This window comes from Penicillium malachiteum, assembly GCF_028827825.1.
Source record: "Penicillium malachiteum strain IBT 17515 chromosome Unknown utg000001l:1.0-8184562.0:1.0-8186909.0, whole genome shotgun sequence".
Classification (NCBI taxonomy): Eukaryota; Fungi; Ascomycota; class Eurotiomycetes; order Eurotiales; family Aspergillaceae; genus Penicillium; species Penicillium malachiteum.
In genome coordinates this window covers 1,063,598-1,077,282 of record NW_026643094.1, presented here as the reverse complement: position 1 = coordinate 1,077,282, position 13,685 = coordinate 1,063,598, and the positions used below count along the sequence as shown (strand labels likewise).

Genomic DNA, 13,685 nt, shown 5'->3' with positions numbered 1-13,685 from the left:
ATAGGCCGCTGTGATGTTAGCAACAATTTCTTTCTGCTCACTTGCAGAGGCCCAGTAAAGAGTCTCTGAGATGACTCTTTTCCTTTAATCCGAATCGGTCAATTTAGTAAGGCCATTATTCACTAGGTCTTCTGCGCCATTCCTGGCAGCCCAGAAAATGATGGTCTCGGGTAGACCTGAATCTAGAAATAGGACCTCCAACTTCTTTGCAATATACGTGACATGACCAGGGTCAGTGCGAATAATTTCTGGCCAGGATTCCAATTGACTATCCTCAACATCCACAGGGCGCCTAAAGAGATCTAAGAGGAATTTACTGCAAGGATCCTCAGTCGAACCTTCACTCGAATCTTCACTCGAACTTTCGCTCGAACGTTCTCGAATCACATTCTCAACCGCAAGGGACAAGATAGACTCGCTCTCGTTATTCCTTCTGCACCTGGCTCTCAGAGACATGTTTTTCATTAGAATCGATTGAATCTCAACTTGGTCACTCAATTTGTCGAGTGCAATATGCAATGGCGTGTTTTCCAGGTGATCAACTTCATCAACGATGGTTGACTTGCAGAACCTCAAGCAACATTCGATTATTAATGGCTCGTAATAATCGATGGCCCAGTGGATGAAAGTCATTCCGTAGATATCAGTCCTGTTTGGATCCAGGGCTTTTCTTTGGTTTAGGTCAACATCAGGAGCTTCACGGATATTATGGAGCCACTCTATGAAATTTGAGTGCCCCCAAGAAGCCGCATGGTGAAATGCCCCGCGGCCCTCGCTATCGATCGCATATATGGCATTTGGCGATCTATCGAGCAAGAGTTTTGCAACTTCAACATTCCCGTTTGATGCAAACATCAGAAAGGCTGTCGTTTGACCTTTGTTCATGATGTCGAAATTGGCATTCTGCTGAAAAAGCCATTCCACACAGGATATCACCCAGCTTTTGCCGCAAACATCAATGGTGTTTCGTTATCGCTTGTCATCGAATTGACGTCAATTGGACACTCATTTCTCCATTTGAATAGATCCAGAAACTCCAATGTCCTATATCTAACAGCATGGTGCAGAAATTTTTCTCTCTCATTATTGGCGATTCTTAGATCCGAGTCTTCTTTGAGCAACTTCTTGGCGATTTTGAGTTCTCTACCTCTTGCTGCCTCATAAAGAGGTGTAACTCCATCGCTGGACCTCTTCATATTGATATTTGCTTTGTTTGCCAGCAGCAAATTTATGATCTCATCGCCGCAACCACGGTATGATGCAATGTGGAGGGTGGCACCATCATGTTCAACTTCGAGATTAGGGTCGGCGCCATGTTCCAGCAAAAGTCGTGTTACTTCAAAATTCCTGCCCTCGACAGCCTTGGAAAGGGGCGTCGATGAATTGAATTGTTTCTGCAGATTCACATTGGCCCCTTTTTTCAGCTGTAGCTGTAGCAGATCTGTGCTTGCATTGTAGTATGCCGCATGGTGTATTGGTGCACCAGAACGTCCTGACTCAAGATTTGGGTCGGCTCCATTTTCGAGTAGCACCTCCATTATTTTTAGATCGTTTTTCTCGGTAGCGATTCTGGCCGCCTCCATGAGAGCTGTGTTTCTATCTCCGTCTTGGGCATTTGCATTGATTCCATCTGCCAAAGCTTGTTGAACCCTCCTAAGATCATTTGCATCAATGGCGTCAAACAATGCCTGGTTTGAAATTTCAGGCATGTTCCAGATCTCAGGAATTAGTACTGCCCATATGAATCAAGAAAAGGATGTTTGAATATCGAGGTTATCAGTGTCATTGAAAGTGGTGATAATTGGGGCTAACCTTGGAAATTGACATATGGAACTTGATTCGGACACCAAACCTCGACAAGACCCCTCAATAATGAGATCTAGCCTGATCTGTCCGTGCGGCGTGTGTCTGTCTCTCCACTTAATGGGCCAGCTTCAGCTCAGTCGCAAGGCGTCTCTGAGAGCCAATCGTTAGTAGGCGGCATGAACATCTTTAGGGTATTTATACGGAGAACAGAGAAAAGTAGGCATTATTTTGTTTCTGAGCTCCACGTCGAAGCTATCGCTAACTGCATCATTCCAAGGTTGTGATCAAGGATGCAGTGGCTCACTGATGTCAGCCATATGCCCGCGCCACAGCGATAGCAAGCTGCCTCAATGGTTGGCTCCTAGTTACGGCGGCCGATAGTGGCCAGACAAAATTAAATCTCAAATTTTAAAACTGACAGAATTTAAATTACTGAAATATCTCAGTATAGGATCTAATATCGGCTAACCTTGGAGACTTGAACTGATGCGGGTGCTTGAAATGACTCATTCACTTCAAATGTTTTAACCTTGGAAGTTTGGGGGTCAAAACATTTGAATTGTCTCTCAGAGTCTCAATACATACGAGTTTTCCATCACATCTGTTTATCTCCCATAGATTTCAAATACACAGAGGAATAAGTTGACTAGTTTGAGTGGATTCTCCATCGTATTCCAAGCAATCTCTCAACTAGCAAGACTCATCACTATGGCCTTCACTCAGCCAGCTTCCTGGATTACCCCGCGCACATGGTCACGAGACAACAAGGAATTCTTCGTATCGAATGATCCAGCATTACTTTCTGTGGAAGCAGTCAAAGAGGCATTCGCAAGTGATTTCATATATTGGGCCAATGCCTCTATTCCGGATGATGCTCTACGACAAATGCTTTACGGCTCTATGAGCTTCGGTGTTTACAAAAGGACCCAGTCGCAAGGCAACACTGCACCTTCATCTACAAAAAATACAGAGCAAATTGGCTTGGCGCGCATGATGACAGATGGTGTCTCTTTTGCATATCTTTCGGACGTTTATGTTCTTCCTCAGTACCAAGGGAAAGGCCTGGGAACATGGCTCATTGACTGTGTCGCGGAAATATTCTCCAAAGAGAATATGCCTTACCTGCGCCGCATAATGCTGTTCACAGGGGACCCGCGCACAGAGGAGATGTATACAAATGTTTTTGACATGAGAGTACTTGGACACGAGGAAAGACCGGATTTTCCACATGGGCTCAACTTTCTTTGTGCGCGACCAAATGCGAAGGTTGACTGAGATTTCACAAGTATCGAGCTGAGTCTCCCTCATAATCTCCTCACCTACCACGGGAGCTGCAATGGGGTTGGCAAGTCTTTACCAAGGACACTCTCTGCAGTGCCAATATCCCTGTACAACAATAGTGATTAGCAGTGATGTAACAATCACAGATCCATAGACCCAATTCCACTCACCCTGGTCCTCTTGGGGCCCAGTATTCTCCAGTTTTGCTCATGTCAAATTCCTCAATGAATGATGCAAGTGACTGAGCTGCTTCATCAGGAGTCACAGCTAAGAGATAGACTCCGACGTTAGCCGAATATTCAAAGAGCTTGCTATATTCAAGTCAAGAAATAGCCCACTTACCACCACCAACATCCCAAAACTTGTCAAATCCAACTCCTTTAGTCATTTCAGTCCGCATAAAGCCAGGATGGACCAAGCCAACAGCAATCCCTTTAGGCTTCAGGTCCAAGCTGAGCAATTTGCCCACCATGTTTGATGCAGCCTTGCTCGCATGATGACCATAATTTCCTCCACCCTCTTTCTCATGCCGGAGAGTGATACTGCCGCTCTCACTACTGACGATAATGACCTTACTCCCTTCGCTCAGGAGGCCAGCTTTGACAAGGTGATGCACAAGAAAGACTGGCGCGATAGCCGAAGTAGTGTACATTTTAACCTCTTTCTCCCAGTCTGGATCATCGAAGGATTCAAAGCCAAAATATCCAGCTGAAAGTATCGCTGTTGAGAACACTGTTGAGGCCGGAATCTGCGAGACTAACTTTTGGCCTACTTCAGGATGAGTTAGATCAACATTTGTCAACCAAGTGATCGCTGACTCTGATTTTGGGACGGATTCCGTTCTTGTGGTCGCGAAGACGCGCTTGGTGGAGTCTTTTGAGTATAGATCTCGGAGACAGGCTCCTAGACCCTTCGTTGCTCCGATCACAAGGGTATTGCTGCGCATTATGTTCCAATTTTGGATTTATTTTTTTCGAGGAGCTCAATATTGGCGCTGAAGTTTGCTGAAATTCAGAAAGTTTTCGATAAATTATTTGCAAATATCAAGTATCTGACGCAAGAGGTGAATGACGTAATTGTAACAAGGGATGTCGAGTGCATAGGTCTATCTAGACAACCTTGGAAGGTAGTCCTCTGTATTGCAACTCCTTATCGTCTCTTTCTTCATTTAGCCCAGCACACTTGAGATACTTTTCACAGTAAAATGAGGAGAAAATATTGGCTTCTGATGGAGGTGAGTGAGTCTGCTATAGTCTAGAATTTGTCAGACATACCATTTTCAATTTTGCTTTGGAGTTGACTGAATTATTACTATGTCTCCAGGACCTAGCTTTCAGAGTCTGGAGGTCCATATAAAAGACAGTGGTATTCTGTAACGACAGCCAAATTTAATTGGTTCAAACTCTGAGAAAGGAAGACGACTTGGAGAATTTGGTTATCGATATTGCTTCTGAAAACATTGGGCTTCGACCCCTACATCTGGGTCCAATCTCCAACTCACAGACCCGAAATGACCATCCTTAAAATCTTTGAAGTTGATGATGAACGCATTCCAATCATAAAGATGACCAGAATAACCATTGCGAATACACTCATCACGATCTTTTGGTAGAATGGTCCATGCGTCGTGATGGTAGTGGTATAGATTAAATGTTTGCTTATGACAGTTGTTGATACGCAGCTGCAGCTTCTTCGAGTTCAGAGGATCAACCCTATGCCCAGGAAGAGAAGTGATTGATAGCCTCATTGCAAGTCCTTCGTTCTCGAATATACCGTTGTAGGTAATCGTGTCTTTTGGCTGAGTGCCAGAAATCCGATTTGAAATCCATGCGGTAGCCACATTATTCCAGCGTGCCTTCGCATTTTTGACAACATCTTTTGCGATTGCGATGAAATCAACTTTTGGCTGCAGATCAAACAGCGCTTGAGTGATAGCTTGTGCCACTATATTTGTCGGGTCTCCATTCAGTTGGAATGAGTTACAAAGCACCACGACGGAACTTTCTTCTTCTGGAAATGTCCAGTATGCAAAAAGGTATCCTGCAAGCTCTCCGGTATGATCAACAACGGATATCGGTACGGACTTCTCTCCAATGCGGTAGAGGTTTATGATTACATCCGCATTGGTCACCGTGTTCATTTCTGAAGTGGGTAGCTGAAAGGTAAACAATCCTAGGCCATACGATTGATTGAGATCTGAAGCGAGGGCGAATTGAGGAGCCTGCACTACCTTCAGTGCCTCAAATAATTCTTTTAGGATTGAAGCATGATTGGAAGTTGAATCGTGAGTAGAATCGGGATTCCTACGAAGCTGACATTTGAACCGCGTCTTCAGCCACGAAATAAGGCCGGCCTGTTGGGTTATATTCTAATCATCACTGCCAGATGCAATTTGATGAAATGCCTTCCATGCAGCCATCAAAGCCTTAGTCCAGAGAAGAACATCCCGGACACAAGAGCGAACAGAGCCAGAGCTATCGAAAGCCCGCTCATCGACAAGCGTAGGCAAAGAGACAGCCTCGAATTTTCTCTCATCATAGATGAGATATGGTCTTGCATAGTTGTCATCTCCTTCAGGATTAAAGCAGGAGGTCCACCTCATATTCAGCGAGTCAAATATCTCTTGTCGAATAAGTTCACCAAATGATGTACCTGACTCTTGTGTGATAATGAGGCCAGCAAGCGCAAACATCCAGTTGTTGTACTTCCACTCAGAACGGAACTCAGCTTGTCGCGGCAGATGGTTACAAATTTGAACCAGATCATCATGCTGGACAAAAACAGACCCATTTCTACAAATGACCTCATAAGGTAATGGAGATAAACCCGAACAGTGCGAGAGCATATCTTTAATTCTCATCTTCCGACTAACAGCTGGACTGTTGACAGTATTGAAACCAGGCAAATGTTTTGACACCAAATCGTCCAGTTTGAGCTTGTTTTGCTGTTCCAAGATGCCGAAGGCAGTGCCTGTAATTCCTTTGGTGCATGAAGCGATGGTATAGATTGTATCCTCATCAGGCACTCTGCGATTTTCCACATCGGCATATCCAAAACCTGCCGTTTGGATGACCTGACCGTGGTACATGACACTGATTGAAAACGATGGCGCCTCAAAGATTCTCAAGATAGACTGGATATCAGGCACAATAGCACGAAGTCTGTTTTGGTGTGACGTGTCAGTAAAATTATGGATCACAGTGGAATCGAGAGACTCGGATATTACTGGGCATCTGCCGCAGCCCATTCAGGCTGGTCTTGAGTTGAAGTATCTCTTTCAGGCTTCATAACGGAGCCTTCCACAGTTTGTAAATTGGAATATGAATAATCTGTAATAGCTTGCTATCTCAGGATACATTCAAGGCAGAAAAGAGTTCACAATGAACTTGAATGTGGCGAGCAGAAATTGAAAGGAAAGAGCTTGGAGAGGGGAAGATCTATGTAGCACCTGGGCAGATACGGTGGTAAGGGCGCAGCACTTGGAACCTAACATTATTTGACTCAATATCTCACGATCCCGGTATTTACTATAAGATGCCCAACCTATGGCCACGGTCAAGGTCATCTCGAGTTTCAAGATTTGAATATGATCTGAACTTGAAATCCTGGATTGATTCAGGAAAACAGATTGCGTTCACTTAAAACTGAATTTAATTGTAGACCTATGTACTAGGGAAGTGTTAGAGAGTGCTGATAATTGAGGATCCATTAGATTACTTAGTAGGTACATGAGAGCTCTTTTGGATTATGAAAATCTTCACAGCCTAGTCGTAAAATTCCCCAATCTCTCAGCAACTGTTTCAAGTTGAATTTTGAGCCTTGTTGAATGGACTCCATTTACTACCTATACATAGACCTCGGACTCTTTGTGCCCTCACATAGGCTTAGTCTGCAAGCCATTATACGTGAATAAACGTCACCAAGGTTGGTATATATAGGGAGTAATTTCCAAATTCACTCTAGTATAACAGTAGGTGCCGAGGTAGTCGTTTCATGTATCTACTTATAGATGGATATAGGGGGGTTAGGCAACCAGTGAGACTAACCGGCGGGGGGCAGTATGTACTCTTTAGAATTGGAAGAAAGTAAAAACATGCGTTTGCCGTAGAATAAACTTCTCACCCGGCGATGGGAAATGCCTAGGTAAATACATACGGAGTAGATATTTGTCTGTTTGAGCTGTCTATTTCAAAAGGCTCCCAATGTTAAACTAATAGAACGTCATGTCTCCACCAAGACGATCTAGGCAGGAACCATAGGGCTTGGCAATATTTTCCGTGCTTAGTCAAATCTGTTGACGCCCGCTGTTCGAGGCAACCTTGGAAATACAACTTGTTCTTTGTTTCTCCATGTGGCCTCCTGGAGCTGGTCGGTCCATGTGGTCTTGAGCCCCAGGATGACTGGCTTCTCCAAAATCTTGCCATCGATTCAAAAGTTCCGGGCGGCGATCCAAAAGAGCAGAAAGGTTGGCATCAAGGATCAATCCGAGCGCAACATCTTTGGATCGTCATCCACTATTGGGTGAGCTTGTCTGCCACTAAGAACCTCCAGCTATTTTTCACTGACTTTTCCTCCTTCCCCTCGCCTTTTTATAGTCTAGATGTCGCCAATCCTCTGCCGCCGTGGGGCCTCCCCGTTGAGATCCAAATCTTAATCTTCGCCCATTGCGGGACCGGCGATTTCCTCCCTCTTAAGCTTGTCTGCAAGTCCTTCAATCAAGTTTTGAGCTCTCAAGAACACGAGATTGTGAGAAACTACCTTCGTCAGCGTCGACATGGCACTCTGCCTTCGCCAATAGACAATGATCGCACCTATACACGAAATCCCGAAGACGATGTGGTACTCTTGTCCGACTTGTTCCCGCCGTCCAAGAGCGCCCGAGGCGGTCACTTGTATACGTTTAGGTACTTGTACAGTTTGCGGCAAAGACAACGACTTTGCTCAAGACTATGCTATTACCTCGCAGACAGTGTGATGAATCGGTATTCACAAGGAGAGCAATGCTATCCGGGTGATATGAACAAGACACATCGGAATGCGTTACTGAAACGAGCGAAAGAAAGAATGTGGTTCTATCTTGCGCCTATAATGTAGGTCTTTATACAAGAATTATAATCATCATAGGTAGTATACTGATTAGCGACCATAGGTATTACACACTGTACTATCTCGAAACATACGCATCTGCCCGACGTGAGCATACCAACATACTCCTTCGAGACTTCGAATCTGGGAATTTATCGGCTCCAGTTCCCCTGGATACACGCCGAGCGATGTACAAAGAGTTACAGACTCGGATTCTCCGCGAACCCCCCCTTCACTAATACCGCGACGTTGATTGCCACTCACCATTGCATGCATCTGCTGGTCTCGAATATTCGGCGTACTATGGCAACGGAAGGCGAACCAGATGACTCTTGGATAAGCTCTCTGCTCGCTTTGTCCCCCTTCGCACGCATCGTCGAATTCTTCTCGGCAGAAATTGGCGACGGTGGTAATCAACGGATGCAGCGAAAAGATTTCATGTACAACTTTTACCATGACATGAATGCACATCAAAAAGATCATATGAACTCCGTGGTATGGGGAGGTTCGGATCATAACGTCCAACCTGTTCATAGTTCAGTGCGGGATCTGTGGTTTGATGCTGCGAAGACTGAATTGGAAGCTAGAAATGCGAATCCCCATAATATTGAGGAGGTTTTCAGTTGGAACGGGGTTCCTATTCTCTTTGGATGTCTGGATTGCCACCGTACACGAGGATGGCTTGCGTGATGCATTTAGATTGAGCATTTGCGGCGTTATTAGGGATCGATACCTCCTGATGTGTTTTCTTTTCTTGATTTAATGATAATAGAACAATTGAGCCCTTATATTTGATTCATTTTCAAATCTCGAATTTACTTCTTACACTTGATTTATATGACACTAAGCCAAGATAGGAAAGCGGGATTCGGCATGTTTGTCGCGTTTGTATGCGGCGCGTCGATATCGATAACAGTAAAGCTTCAGGCACTCTAAAGTTCACCTAATGTATTGAAATCACTAAGAAGAATTTGAGATTGAAGCTTCCACCATGGAGCCAGCATCTTCCTGGCAGTTATTTAACACATCGTGGACTTTACACCGTCTCTCGCCCTTGCACCACAAGAAGGATTGCGAAGCCCTTCTCGACAACCAATATGCCTTGAATACATACGCCGCACGCTTACGTGACCAGTTGACCGGCGATGTCTTAGCTGGCCTTCAAGCTACAGCCAGTGCAGCAGATGATGATGCACTGTCCAAGACAGGCGCCCTTAAAGAATGTACATGGAGGTCTTTCTCAACGAGTTCACCCTCAGGCGACGCATCATCAGCGTCGGATAGACACGCCTCTTTCCCAGGCATTCTGGTGACATTGGAATATGAAAACATCACCTACAAAGCCGCTTTACTCGCAGAGTCTAGCTCAAGCTCTCAGCGACCCTCTCGTGCAGGATCGACCTTCCTTCCTTTATTATTGACGAAGTGTCCAAATGCCCTACGTCAAACCCTCATTTCTTTCCTATCAGCCAATTTCGACGCGTACTGCGCTCCTCTCCGTCTTTCATCAGCATTCCTTTGCTCAGGACTTGAGAAATTTGTTGATGAACTGCGCACCGGGTCGGACCGCACTGCATCTGATGATATTCTCGAAGAAGTAATCAGGGAACTGCAACTTACCTTGGCGTTCTCAGCGGCAATTGCACCCGCATTAAAATCACTGAATGTGAGCATTGCACGATCATCATTAGCTGGATTTATTCACGATGGAGCAAATACGTCAAAACGAACTCTGAAGCAGAAATTACGCTGCCCCTTGATTCCTAATCTTACTTCCTATCTGGAGACCCATCTAGCGATGCAGCTTGATTTGGATGGCTCATCACCTAATCAAGTGGCAAAGCAACATGTTCGTTTATCCAAAGTTACCTGTGCGGCGTTCGTGTTGGGAGGCGATGGACGAATGAAACTCGTTGTGAGTGCTACTCGATCAGAGAATCAGGGTCAGGATGAACGAATGGGGAAAGACGAAGCCGCTCTACGTGCGAGTGAGGCCCTGCTACATGCTGTCATTGGCAAGGCTGTTATTAGTGACCACCAAACGGCTACATGAGCTTATCAGACTTTGTCGAAGAATTCGGAATCAGGAAATAATCTGAAGAATCGAAGATCACCACTAAAAGTCCACAGATATTTCGAGTGGCAGTTGGAACAGCCTACTATCATGCGTGGCTTATTGATTTCGGTCTTTATCCAGCCCACGATGGAAAATAGGTTGGGGGAACCTTTACCGTCGTCTCATGGGACTGCGAAGACTACGGCTTTATTCTTGCAGAGAGGGGGCTTCAAGTTCCAGTGGCAGCTCATCTGGGAATCGAGAAAGCAAACCACGATTATTACCCTACGCCAAATGCTAGTAGTAGATCAGGCATCGCATCCCACCACAAAGTGGCTGGTTATATTGTTCATGTCCACTATTTCATGTCTCACTTAGAATAATGACAAGTGAAATTCCAAAGAACGTTACAAAGATGGTATCGATTTTAATCGCTTCAAACAGACGTCAAAACAAGGTAGGACCCCGACAGTACATACAGAGCGGTGTCATAATGTCGTATGATTGTAGACTCCAGGTCTAAATAAGCATCACATATCGGCACATGTGGCAAGACAGATCCCTTGGCATAGGTTTCCAATTTTGGTTTACTCCCAGCGTTCCTCTGATTCGGCCAGGCGTAGAGCCTCATCGACGCTTGGCACAAAATGAGGCATTCCACCACACTCTTCGACAATGCCACTGCGTTCAAACATATTGAACACCTTCTCATTGGGTAGTCGGCAGAAGAAAACCCTGGTCCCATCCTCCGTGTACGCGCGCACAATCTCCGAGAGGACCTGGGTGCCAGAGCCATCGATACTTGTGACGCCATGAACATCAAAGATGATGTTCTTATTATACTCAGCAGGGCGCATTCGGGGAAGAGACGGGTGTGCTCGGCTAGTTCCATAAAGTTCTAGTCGACGAAGACGGTTCTTCAGGTCACCGGTGTTGGCGAATGTCAACGGCTCGGGGATTTTGACAATCAGGGCGCCCTCGATTATCTCAACGGCTTCCGGTCGGAGTTCGGCATTCTCGAAGCGAGAGGTTCCGGGAACCTTTCCAAGGATTTGAATGCGAGGTTGAGTAGCATGGCGAATAAGAATGATGACGGAAACAGCGATACCGAGGGCCATTCCCAGCTCGAGGGAATAGAAAATAGTTGCGACAAAAATTAGGGACATGAGCATGAGTTCTGTCCATCCACGAAGGCGAATGAAGAAAATGAGGTCATGGGGACATTCTTCAACGAGTGAGAATGCTACCACAGAGATCATGGAACAGAGAACCGCTTTCTGGAGCAAGGTGTTAGTAGGATACTAGAGAACAAAAGAGTGTGTATTACTCACCGGAAGGTAGTAGAGGTATGGCAAAAGGACAAGAATACCAATGAGTGTGATAATACTAATGAAAACACTACTCATCGGAGAACGGGCACCAGTTTGCACATTGAGTTTGCTTCGACCATATCCTCCAAAGGCTGGGAGGGACATGAAGCAACCACCCACTAAGTTAGCAACACCCAGCGCCACCATCTCACGGTTCGCACTGATATGCATGCCCTGGATTCCATCGGATTTAACATCGCCTAGACCTTTTGCCGCTACTGAAGACTCAAAAAATCCAAGGAGAGTGATAATGAAAGCTTTGCTCATGGCTGTCCGGATATACTCCATGTACTTGGCTTGGAATGGCCACTGGAATGTGAACAGTTGACTTGCACTGATCTCAGTGTGGCCCAGGAGTTCGAGTCCTTTGTTTTCCCAATCCAGGCGCCATGCCAGAATAGCAGACAGGATTACAACCAGACAACGGTCAGGAATGTATACTAATTGAGGATATTTGGGTGTCAAATACTTTTTCAGCGTCCTAGAAAAGATTAGCTAAGTGCATTTCATTAACAAACTCAGGGCACCTACCGGAAAAGCATGATGCTCGTGAAGCTCACAAGTGAAACGAGGGAGGTTAGTAGCTGACAATCTCCAGCATTTCTAATGATGAATGTCAACTTGGCAGCTGTGGTGCCATGGCTAGCACCGGTTTCGCTTGCCTTGCTTGAGAGGCCTAGTTCCGGGATAAGTTGGTCCACAAAAATCACAAATCCGATAGCTGTGATGAAGCCTCTTAGAAAGGGACGACTAAGCATATTATCGAGAAATCCCAATCGGCTCAACCCAGCGATAAGAACCATAGTACCTGTCATCGCAGTCGATATACCAATCACCATAGCACTCTTCACGGTTATGTCTTCTGGAGAATCGGTAGGCAGGATACTGGCCTTCACGATCGCGCCTGTAAGGAGAGATCCGGCCGCCTCTGGTCCCAAAACGAGGAGTGGACAACTTCCAAGAATTGCATAAATAAGAGGGTGTATCACAAACGAATAAAGACCGTTAACTGGGGGAGCATGAGCAAGATTCGCAGCCATAGACAATGCCATTGGAATATAGACTGAGCAGATGGTCAATGCTGCTATGAAATCTCCACGCAAGAAGGACCATTGGTACTGGCTAATCCAATTGAAAAAAGGAATATAATAAGATATGTACCTATGAAGAGCTTGTCAGTCCCTGTTTCCCTTCGATGCTTGCTACAGCCTCTAGATCAAATATGAAAAATCGAGCTTACTGCTTCTTAGAATCGTTCATGGACAAGGCGGTAAGAGAGGATTTCATTTGCGGTGTGTATTCTGAGTCCTGGCGTGAATGTGGAAACTCGTCATCTCCACGAAGAGGACCAGATGCTTCCCCGGCTTCTCCAACCCCATTCGCTGCAGAGTGTCTATTTGATGAACCCAAATACGAGACTCCTTCAGTGCTTTCAACATGCGGCGAGAAAGTCCCATGGCTGCAGCGTCTGTCGCCACAGGCAGGGTCCGAACGGTCGTACGACTCCAGTAGTCGGGTTCTCGCATCGGGTTCACTCGTGATTCCCAAGCCTCGTGCAGATCGTACCCCGGCCTCATCGGGCTCGGTTTGAGAAAAAGGCCTTGAGCGGAAAATATCAGCTAAGCGATCCCGCAAGTTGCGGGCGTCGTCGGCATCTTCGCCGATCAGCGGGCTAGAGTCGGACATAGAGTGTGCTTGAAGATTGGACCACGCGCTAATTCCAAATATGAAATACAATTGTAAGCCCCATCCGTATAAATGGGCAGAAGAGGAATAGACAACGGACTATTGGGGAAGGAGAAGAACCACAGTAAGAAAAAAAAGTAATTATAAGATTGTCGTGGCTGGCTAGCAAGGGCGGTGTCCGCTAGGGACTGATAAGCGGGGACCTCGAGCTACCGGCTCCTCTTCATGCAGATCTAGCCAGTAGGAGTTGCTGGGCCAAAATGTTATAGCGAGTGGAAATACAGCCTAACCAACATGAACAAGCATGCGATCAAATGTGGCCGTTGATTCGTCTGTGCCACCTCCAGACGGGACTAAGATAGGACTAGTGGAGTCGGCATATGTACACATAGAGATCATCA

The 13,685-nt window shown here is 45.8% G+C and overlaps 9 protein-coding genes across 9 annotated transcripts; 3 read left to right on the top strand and 6 right to left on the bottom strand.

Annotated features, from left to right (window-relative positions):
• Positions 1–84: 84 nt before the first annotated feature.
• On the bottom strand, positions 85–885 carry N7483_000405 (uncharacterized protein; the record flags this gene model as incomplete). The annotated part of the gene is made up of 1 exon (XM_057083843.1): positions 85–885. One exon carries the CDS (start codon positions 883–885, stop codon positions 85–87), a length of 801 nt encoding a protein of 266 aa, XP_056949992.1.
• A 47-nt stretch (positions 886–932) lies between these two features.
• Positions 933–1,709, bottom strand: N7483_000404 (ankyrin repeat domain-containing protein; the record flags this gene model as incomplete). Its single annotated transcript, XM_057083842.1, has 1 exon — positions 933–1,709. One exon carries the CDS (start codon positions 1,707–1,709, stop codon positions 933–935), a length of 777 nt encoding a protein of 258 aa, XP_056949991.1.
• An 805-nt stretch (positions 1,710–2,514) lies between these two features.
• Positions 2,515–3,081, top strand: N7483_000403 (GNAT family N-acetyltransferase; the record flags this gene model as incomplete). The annotated part of the gene is made up of 1 exon (XM_057083841.1): positions 2,515–3,081. The coding sequence occupies one exon, from the start codon at positions 2,515–2,517 to the stop codon at positions 3,079–3,081; it is 567 nt and encodes a 188-aa protein (XP_056949990.1).
• Positions 3,082–3,125: 44 nt separating this feature from the next.
• N7483_000402 (oxidoreductase, short chain dehydrogenase/reductase family superfamily) lies at positions 3,126–4,033 on the bottom strand (the record flags this gene model as incomplete). The annotated part of the gene is made up of 3 exons (XM_057083840.1): positions 3,126–3,192; positions 3,258–3,354; positions 3,430–4,033. 3 exons carry the CDS (start codon positions 4,031–4,033, stop codon positions 3,126–3,128), a joined length of 768 nt encoding a protein of 255 aa, XP_056949989.1.
• Positions 4,034–4,196: 163 nt separating this feature from the next.
• N7483_000401 (uncharacterized protein) lies at positions 4,197–5,227 on the bottom strand (the record flags this gene model as incomplete). Its single annotated transcript, XM_057083839.1, has 3 exons — positions 4,197–4,334; positions 4,362–4,457; positions 4,589–5,227. The coding sequence occupies 3 exons, from the start codon at positions 5,225–5,227 to the stop codon at positions 4,197–4,199; spliced, it is 873 nt and encodes a 290-aa protein (XP_056949988.1).
• A 228-nt stretch (positions 5,228–5,455) lies between these two features.
• On the bottom strand, positions 5,456–6,334 carry N7483_000400 (serine hydrolase domain-containing protein; the record flags this gene model as incomplete). Its single annotated transcript, XM_057083838.1, has 1 exon — positions 5,456–6,334. One exon carries the CDS (start codon positions 6,332–6,334, stop codon positions 5,456–5,458), a length of 879 nt encoding a protein of 292 aa, XP_056949987.1.
• A 2,141-nt stretch (positions 6,335–8,475) lies between these two features.
• N7483_000399 (uncharacterized protein) lies at positions 8,476–8,862 on the top strand (the record flags this gene model as incomplete). Its single annotated transcript, XM_057083837.1, has 1 exon — positions 8,476–8,862. One exon carries the CDS (start codon positions 8,476–8,478, stop codon positions 8,860–8,862), a length of 387 nt encoding a protein of 128 aa, XP_056949986.1.
• Positions 8,863–9,163: 301 nt separating this feature from the next.
• N7483_000398 (uncharacterized protein) lies at positions 9,164–10,225 on the top strand (the record flags this gene model as incomplete). The annotated part of the gene is made up of 1 exon (XM_057083836.1): positions 9,164–10,225. One exon carries the CDS (start codon positions 9,164–9,166, stop codon positions 10,223–10,225), a length of 1,062 nt encoding a protein of 353 aa, XP_056949985.1.
• A 590-nt stretch (positions 10,226–10,815) lies between these two features.
• Positions 10,816–13,284, bottom strand: N7483_000397 (SulP family inorganic anion transporter; the record flags this gene model as incomplete). The annotated part of the gene is made up of 4 exons (XM_057083835.1): positions 10,816–11,505; positions 11,560–12,079; positions 12,130–12,759; positions 12,839–13,284. 4 exons carry the CDS (start codon positions 13,282–13,284, stop codon positions 10,816–10,818), a joined length of 2,286 nt encoding a protein of 761 aa, XP_056949984.1.
• Between the last annotated feature and the right edge of the window lie 401 nt (positions 13,285–13,685).